Below are 9786 nucleotides of genomic sequence, written 5' to 3'. Positions count from 1 at the left end.
CGCGGTGATGGACTCGCGCAGGAGGAGGTAGTTGTCTGGCGTCATGGTGGCGTCGATGGCAGAGTAGCCTGACAAGGTAGAAGCCTCAATATCTGCTGTGAAAACGGACTTGTGGAAGATGGCGGCAACGACACACGTGAGTGCGTCAGACCAGTTTATACCCCAGACCCGGTATGTGGCTCGGCTGGGGCTTCTGCCTTTTGATGATAGGCTTAGGTGAGTGGTCTGGGTATTTGGCCCAGCTAGCACCCCTTCATCATATGGATAGGAGTAGTGGCATATGTTGTCAAGAAGGCGGTTTCAAGCATATTGTTGTAATACTTTGTAAGGTCCTCGAGAATAATCAATAAAGTGGCCGCATGCATCTCCCAGATGGAGAGGCTGGGGGTCATCCTCCTTTTCTAAAAAAAAACTTGATATATTATTGTGTCATGCAGAAATCTCCATGAGAGATACTTGATATCTGCATGTCGTTGCTCTGCACTGGGAGAGGATATGTGGCACGCAAGTCTCAGGGCACCGAGTGCGAGCTTTAATTTTTGGCTTCTGATTTTCAATCTTTTATATCTATTTAACGGAATGTCCGAATTAATGTTGTTTTCATATTTGTGTTTCTTGTGACGAGGGCTTTCAAATAATATCCATTTGAAATACGTTTTGACGAACTTTGAAAATAAATGTTAAGTTTCAACTCTTGTAACTTAGTACGAGCGACCGATAAAATCACGATTTTTGTGCCTACAGTCGACAAAAAAACGCCTTGAAAATTTATCTATGAAACTTGGTAAGAGCGAGCGACAAAATCATAAGTTTCAGTTGAAAAATCATAAGTTACAACGGTTGAAACTTAAGATTTAGTTTGCCCTCATGCAGGATCCTACTTCACGAACGCGAGACAATCAAGCGACTGGGCAATGCTTGACAAGTGCGTCCCCTGCGTCGGTGCACTTACAGCTTGAGAAGAGTGAGTGAGTACTATTTTTCTGAAGTATTGAAGAGTGAGTACTTTATTATATGACTTGATCCGTACTTACTTACAATATCTGGCATCTGAGCCTGGCCAGCGGCAATCAGCTTGCATGCAATCTCTCTCCACGCCTTCCACGCAGGACTCGTACGAGACAGAACTCTCGCTCTAGCAAACGATCCTACAGCTTGTGTGTCAGCGTGTGCTACACCGAGACGCTACAACAAGAACAAAAATAACACTTATGGCACTAGCTGTCAAAGCCCGAACACTCAGGCTTAGATACACACGGTTCAGGCCGCTGGATGGTCGAGACGGCGCTCATCCGGATCTCGAGCCTTCCCACTTCTTCCCATATGCACACATTTAGCGGCCTTGCTCACGCGGAACACTTCCGCATCTTTCCCCCCCGCCAATACTGAAAATGATTCTCTTTCCTGGAACGTCGTGCATTAAGCGGTTGCTAAACTGCAATATGGATGCAAGACTCGAATTGAGGTATACGTTGCATCAGTTTGATTTACGGCCGAATTTTTGTCAAGTCCACCTGTAAGGGGTGACAAAATGGTCCACTTCTCTATTCAGTTCCTTCTAAAATCTCAGCCCACACTAGCGAATGCATATAATCATGGCCTTTTGCGCGAAGGCATACTACACATGACCTAACACCCCAAGAAAGTTAGGCAGACACAAACTATGGTAATGGTGTAGAGATATCTAACGAGGCAGCCTGGCCGATGGCCACAACTTTCATTAAATCAACAGCACAGTAAGTGTGAAGGTATTAAATAGATATAAGTGTATAACACATGAGGCGTAGTAGCAACAACCAGCAGCAAACGTTTCTAAGCGTGAGACGTCTCGAATGGGCATCTTGGACGCTAACCCAATGTCCTTCTCCACCTTCCCCGACGACAAAGCGGTGTTCGAGCCCCTCAACCCCGAAGATGTCCGCGCATACCTTCACAAGGCCGTCGACTTCATCTCCGACTACTACACCAACGTCGAGTTCATGCCGGTTCTTCCCAATGTGAAGCCGGGATACCTGCAAGACGAGCTCAGTGCGTCCCCACCGACCCACTCCGCGTCGTTCGATGTCACCATGAAGGATCTCAGGACCTCCATCGTCCCCGGCATGACGCACTGGGCAAGCCCCAACTTCTTCGCCTTCTTCCCCTCCACCAACAGCGCTGCTGCCATCGCGGGTGACCTCATAGCCTCTGCCATTAACACGGTCGGATTCACGTGGCAGGCCTCGCCCGCGGCCACTGAGATGGAGGTCCTCGCTCTCGACTGGCTTGCGCAACTCCTGCATCTACCCACCACCTTCATGAACCGCACCAGCACTGGTCGTGGCACCGGCGGTGGCGTCATCCTCGGCACGACCAGCGAGGCAATGCTCGTCACACTAGTCGCCGCCCGTGATGCAGCTCTGCCTCGGAGTGGCTCCGTTGGCGTGTCCCACATGACACGCTTGGTTGTCTATGCCGCCGACCAGACCCACTCCACATTCTTCAAGGCGTGCCGCCTTGCAGGCTTCGACCCCGCCAACATCCGCTCCATCCCTACCGGGTCTGAAACTAACTACGGGCTCGACCCGACCAAGCTTCTCGAGGTAATGCAAGCTGATGTCGATGCCGGTCTCGTGCCAACATATGTTTGTGCCACGGTAGGCACCATGTCTTCCAACGCCGTCGACCCAGTGGGCGCCATCGCTGATGTTGCCACCATGTTCCATGCTTGGGTCCATGTTGATGCTGCTTACGCTGGCAGCGCATGTATCTGCCCAGAGTTTCGCCACCATCTCGATGGTGTCGAGCACGTGGACTCCATTAACATGAGCCCACACAAATGGCTTCTCACATGTCTTGATTGCACTTGTCTCTACGTCCGCGATGCTCACCGACTGAGTGACTCGTTGGAGACAAACCCGGAGTACCTCAAGAACGAGGCTACCGAGTCCGGCGAGGTCACCGATCTTAAGGACATGCAGGTTGGCGTCGGTCGACGCTTCCGTGGGCTCAAGCTCTGGATGGCTATGCGCACCTATGGTACCGCAAAGCTCCAAGAGCACATCCGTAGTGATGTCGCCATGGCTAAGATGTTTGAAGATTTCGTCCGTGCCGACAACAGGTTCGAGGTGGTCGTACCGAGGAACTTTGCTCTTGTATGCTTTAGGATCAAGCCAAGTGGATCCATGACAGAAGAGGATGCCGATGAAGCAAACCGTCAACTAATGGAGAAACTAAACAAGAATGGCAGTGCTTATCTTGTGCACACGGTGGTTTGTGACAAGTTCGTTCTCCGGTTCACCGTTGGGTCGTCGCTTCAGGAAGAGAGACATGTGAGAAGTGCATGGGACCTCATCAATAAGACTACGAGCACCATAATGGATTAAGTGGATTGACCTACTGTTACAGAAAGTTCCTGGAGCTGCACAGATCCCTATATTTAGGGCATTGATATTCTTTTTAATATTCTTTTTGTTCTTTTTCTTCAATTCTGATTATTATTTATTTGGACAGCTGGTTCTTATTTCGTTTTGTGATCTATGCCGGCTGAGGGTATATTTGTAGCATGCTGATACAAAAAAAGTGATTATAGACTGTAAAAGGGCTTATATTGAATGAACAAGAGCTATTGTTTTTATTTGTTACTGTACTCTGGTAGCGAATGAGAAATGCATGCCCACGCATCTCGATCAATCAAGAAATATATACGTTTCAGTCCGTGGGTTGTACGTTTCAAAATGCCAGACCGAAGCCATACACTTCCATCTCCATAGTCCAAATTGACCATATACTTGCATGTCTGAATGGAGTTTGCACCGCACCAAACCAGCAATAACACAGCAAATTAAAACACGGCCACACGGGGCGTGTGGCCAGAGTTTTGACACGGATGTAAGTAATTGACTGATCGACTTAATTTGCGTCCAACGTTTAATGTGTCCAAATCTTCTTGATGTGTTATTGTGTCGTGCAGAAATCTTGATGTGAGATATTTGATATCTACATGCTGTTGCTCTGCATTGGGAGAGGATTTCTGGCACGCCAGTCTCAAGGCACCGAGTCCCTCACGCAAGCTTTAGTTTTTGGCTTCTGATTTTCAAACTTTCATATCTTTCGAACGAAAAGTCCGAATTAAATATTGTTTTTATATTCGTGTTTCTTGTGATGAGGGCTTTGAAATAATATCCATTTTAATTATGTTTTGACGAACTTTGAAAATAAATGTTAAGTTTCAACACTTGTAACTTAGTACGAGTAACTGATAAAATCATGATTTTTGTGCCTACGATCGACAAAAAAAGTTTGAAACTTGGCAAGAGTGAGCGAGAAAATCATAAGTTTCAGTTGAATAATCATAAGTTACAACGATTGAAACTTAAGATTTACTTTGCCCTCGTGCGGGATCCTACTTCGCGAATCGTGAGACAATCAAGCGGCTGGGCAAGACTTGAAAGGTGCGTGCCACTGCGTCAGTGCACTTACAGCTTGAGAAGAGTGAGTACTTTTTTTTAAGTATTAAAGAGTGAGTATATTATTACATGACTTGATCCGTACTGACAATATTTGGCATCTGAGCCTGCCCAGCAGCAATCAGTTTGCATGTCTCTCTCCACGCGTTACACGCTCCGCGTTTTCCAGGAGGAACTCGTACGAGACGGAATAAGCAAACTTCTCGCTCTAGCAAATTATCCTTCAGCAGCCTCCTCAGGCTCCAGTGTGTCAGCGTGTGCTACACCCAAACGCTACAACAAGTACAAAACTAACACTTGTGGCACTAGCTGTCAAAGCCCGAACACTCAGGCTTAGATACACACGGTTCAGGCCGCTGGATGGTCAAGAAGACGCTCATCCGGATCTCGAGCCTTCCCAGTTCTTCCCATATGCACACATTTAGCGGCCTTGCTCACGCGGAACACTTCCGCATCTTTCTCCCCCGCCAATACTGAAAATGATTCTCTTTCCTGGGACGTCGTGCGTTAAGCGGTTGCTAAACTGCAATATGGATGCAAGACTCGAATTGAGGTATACGTTGCAGCAGTTTGATTTACGGCCGAATTTTTGTCAAGTCCACCTGTAAGGGGTGACAAAATGGTCCACTTCTCTATTCAGTTCCTTCTAAAATCTCAGCCCACACTAGCGAATGACATATAATCATGGCCTTTTGCGCGAAGGCATACTACACATGACCTAACACCCCAAGAAAGTTAGGCAGACACAAACTGTGGTAATGGTGTAGAGATATCTAACGAGGCAGCCTGGCCGATGGCCACAACTTTCATTAAATCAACAGCACAGTAAGTGTGAAGGTACTAAATAGATATAAGTATGTAACACATGAGGCGTAGTAGCAACAACCAGCAGCAAACGTTTCTATCAGGCAACGGTCTAAGCATGACCAGTTATATTCAAGCAATAACAGATGTCTGATAATTGCATGGAATTCAAGAGGCACTAAGGCAGCAGACAAGCGACTGGTTGTGGTGCCTGCAAAGGCGGAGCTATGTAGGCCCCTAGGGGGCCGTCGGCCCCCCAACATTGAACCAAGTTGTGAAGAAAAAAATTATGAGGGCTTATATGAGAATTGATTTACCCTTTGCCCCCCACCCCAAACAATTCATATTTTACCTTCCACCCCCCGCCCCCAGTTGATTCTGTCTAGCTGCACCACTCGGTGCCTGAGTCATCTCATAACATATAGATCTAACAGAAAGGCGTTCATGGTTCATTAAATCGACCACTCTACAAAATTTGTACGGGTGGGCTTCAAATGTATTCATGCATGCACATCGGAGGATCAAAATAAAGCATCCACTGAAATGCCTAAAATCTTTTTTACTTTTGCAAAATGGACAAATGCCATATATTAAGGGCCTGTTCGGATCTCCTCCAACTTAACAGAACTCCACAAATCGAGCTTCTCTTATCGGCTTCTTGCTCCACGCAGCAATCTTGTTCCGTTCGGTAACTAAATCAGCTTCCCATCGCGATTTTGGGCTGGGAGCAGCTGTTGGGTTGTCTAGGACTATACTGGGCCGGCTGGAACAAGCCCAAGACGCTTGTCTAGGGGAGATATTCCTAGCCATGCGTGGTTGTCGAGGGCTGAATCAGTTTCTTTTGCGTGGCTGAGAGAACCATTATGTTTGGCGGTGGCATTTTAGATGTAATATGGGTGAACTTCAGATTCTGGTTTCCGTGGAGCTGGGTCTTCCTCGCTCCAGATTTTTGCACTACAACCGATCACAACTTCCTGAAGCTAGCTTCTTGGGGATATTTGGTTCGGCTCTGCTCCGCTCTAAAATTTTGTTAAGCGTGGAGCGGGAGGAGATCATAACACACCCTAAGTAGCGCAAGCCCTAACAAAAATAATTTTACATACATTGAAAAATAAAGTTAAATTCTTGAGAGTGTTGAAGTTTTGTTCCTCCAGCATCCACGGTGGCACGCCCAGCCAAACCCAATACCGCCTCCAGGCCTCCATCAGAGTGGAGCAAATTTGTTGAAATCCACGACTTTGGATAAGCGGTGGCAGGGAAGTTGTCGATCTATAACAGAAGATAGTCGCAATCTGTGTAACAAATCACCGCCCCGGTCCAGCGAAAAAACTTGGCGAACACAAATCTCATAATCACCATGATGAGGCCGAGACTGGCAACCTCGGTCGAAACTATGCCGACATGCCGAAACGCATACCCACATTGTCTGCACCCAGGACAACGCTACCTGGAAAAACCTACTAAAAAAGGACAGACCTGGAGAACCAGATCTGCAAACGCACAAGCTTTCACACGCTTCATCTCGCCACTGTCGCTGAGAGACCAAACCCAAGCAGTACGTCCGTGATGAGAACAAATCATGGGATGCACATATAGTTAGGTAAGTGAAATTAAGATTAACAAAATTCATCATAATTGAAACAACCACATAGCCACCTTCATGCCTCCCAGATGGGTTGCTTCTTTTTCAGTTCTAGACACATGTTTTATGAATCAATCTGAAGCCCTTATTTCGGCCGTCGTTACTGAAACTTTATTTGCCAGTGACAACCTATCCAGCACCAGCTCCTGCCAATAAGTGCATCTATCCAACTCCTGCCAATCTTGGTCGCGTCCTTCCTGTCTATTGTAAAAATATGTTACACTGTGCTGCATATTTGCACATAATCGTCAGATGTCACATGTCAACAGCTTGGTACAGTGAATCTGGATATATAATGCCTGAATGGGTCTATTGTTACTCTGGTTGCTAGCAGTGTGTTTTACTGTCAAATTTGTGTGATATGCGCACCACTCGGGTAGAGATCAAGAGGATGGTCCGCATCTTCTTTCGGTTTCTTCTAATGTCTCAGCTCTTCAAGGAGGCACATCAAAACTGAAGCATTGAATCTTGTTCAAGACCTCGTGGTATTACAACAAAGGGAAGGCAAGTGAACCAAACACAAGAATATATAGCAAATGGTCTAGAGATATATAACAGGCCAGAGTAAGCGACGCCCAAAACCTTTGTTAAATAAATCACACAGTAAGTATGATGTTGCAGAATATTGCAACTCATGACTTGTGAAGTAACAGTAACAAACATGAGCAGTTGACCATAATGCAACAAAGGCATGTTATACTGCAGGGCACTACTGATGTGAGCACTAAGGGTCTAAGGCCACAACAGTTGTTATCGTCTAGATTTACAAGCCCAAAAAACTAATTACCCCTCCTGACCAATGTGTATGGTTAATCGGGAGCTGCTGATGCATTACGTACCCTGGGTAAGTAGTAGTTGAATTCAAGCAGATGGATGCGCATGGTCATGAGCCAGAGACCATACCTCTTCAGTAATAAAGCGCCACTTTTCGGGAAAAATGAGCCAGAGACCAAACCTCTTAGTTCAGTCAACAATGAACCACTGGTCAACCATTACCATGATCCAAGTAGGACGTCCGTGACGAGAACAAATCATTGCATGCACATCTTGTCTGTGAAGTGAAATTAAGATCAAGGAAACTCATCCCAGCAAGGTGTGCTAGATATTGCTTCTCGTCTGACTGTGTGCATGGTCAGTCAAGTCTCGAATGGTGCACATAAATTGTAAGCGTGACACGTCTGTTTCAAGTTCTGTATTTTTTGTTTTCCTTTTTGTATTTCATGTTTGCAAATATATTCTCTATAGTTAAAAACATTCCGAAGTTTTAAATGCATTGTAAAAATGTTCAAGATTTCATCAAAAGATATTTATGAATTAAAATATTCTTCAAGATTTTTCTTTTAGAAATTAAGCCTTAATTTTTTCAAATTTGAAATTTGTTCACGAATTTTATAATCGCATATAAAAATGGTTCACGTTTCTTATAATTTTTTTGAATTGTAAAATTTTCCAAATGTTCACATTTCTTTAAAAGGTAAACTCTTACAAATGTTCAAGAGTGAAAAATAACATAGACTAAATCAAAAACTAGAGAAAACCAAAAAATATTACAAAAGAAAAACCATCTTGTAAAGTAAGTTGGACCTCCGAAACCTAGAGAAAATAATTAAATGGCTGTACCAATTAGACACACAATTCTTTGTATAGGGGCACTCCATGAGATCACTAATTAGAGGGTGCCCCCTTGCATAGGTCACTCCTACCTTCTCTCATGGTGTACAGTGTGACACTTGTCACAACCCGAAAGTTTTGCGTTTTCCATCATTAGGTTTCTCACCTGGAGACCTTCAAGAGAATACCCCATGTCGATAGGGTTGAATATAAAAGAGGAAATCGAAAAAGACTAGAAACAAGGAAAGAAAACAAAAAATTGGATAAAAACTAGAATTTTTTTTTTGGAGAACTAGAAAAAACAAAAGGCAAAAAGAAAAACAGAAAATGTAAGCCCGAGAAAACCCGGAAGGACACTTGTGCTTTTCACTTTTTTTGAAGCACATATGTATTTTTCACTTTTCGCGAAGCACAACACACAATTGTGCACCCCAAAAACACTGTTGTATTTCATTTCACTTTTTGAGAAGCACAGCACACAATTGTGCCTCCCGAAAAACAATGTTGTTCTTCATTTCACTTTTCGAGAAGCACAGCCGAAAGCACAAATGTGCTTTTCACTTTCAGGGAATCACAACTGTGCCTCCCGAAAAAATTACTATTTGGCTTCATTTCACTTTTTGAGAAGCACAGTTGTGCGCGTCGCGGACGCACAACTGTGCTTTTCACTTTTTGAAAAAGCACAACTGTTGGGAGCATAGATGTGCTTGACGCCGTTGAGCGGTTGTGTTTTTCCGTGAAGCACAACTGTGTTTTTCACTTTTGGAAAGCATGATAAAAAATCATGAAAACCACAAGCAAAACACAAAAACCCGATTTTTTGGGGAAAACCCCAAAAGGTTTGCAGAAATTGAAAAAGTGAGACCCCGCAAGTGCGCCCACTGCTCGACATGTGGTGCCGGCTAAACACACCAAGTGACGCGCTCTCACTCCATCAAAAGTGTGTGCTAGGTTCCTCCTGGAGATGTACCCTCTCATTAGTTGTGCGCCAAATAGTAGCCAATTGGTACATAGCACACTTTCCAGCTTTAATTCTTTATCTGGGCCAACACATATAGGTTTTTCTTTTAGTGGTTTTGGGAACATTTTGGAAAGTATTCGCAAGTTTTTCTACTTGATTTTGTTCCTTTTTAAATTCTTTTTCTTTGTCTCTTTTGTTTTTAAGAATAAATCATGAACTTTTAAAAAATTGTGTTTTTCTAAAATTCAGTATTTCAATACATATGTTTTTAAATTTACGAAAAGTTCAAAAATTATTTATATATTTCAATTTCATGATTA

General features: G+C 44.3%; 1 protein-coding gene across 1 annotated transcript; it reads left to right on the top strand.

The window, feature by feature from the left end:
* Positions 1-1832: 1832 nt before the first annotated feature.
* On the top strand, positions 1833-3365 carry LOC109783548 (tryptophan decarboxylase 1-like). The gene has a single exon (XM_020342146.1). The coding sequence runs from the start codon at positions 1833-1835 to the stop codon at positions 3363-3365; it is 1533 nt and encodes a 510-aa protein (XP_020197735.1).
* The last annotated feature ends 6421 nt before the right edge of the window (positions 3366-9786 follow it).

Source organism: Aegilops tauschii, chromosome 7 (assembly GCF_002575655.3).
Source record: "Aegilops tauschii subsp. strangulata cultivar AL8/78 chromosome 7, Aet v6.0, whole genome shotgun sequence".
NCBI lineage: Eukaryota > Viridiplantae > Streptophyta > Magnoliopsida > Poales > Poaceae > Aegilops > Aegilops tauschii.
This window is presented reverse-complemented; position numbering and strand designations above follow the sequence as displayed.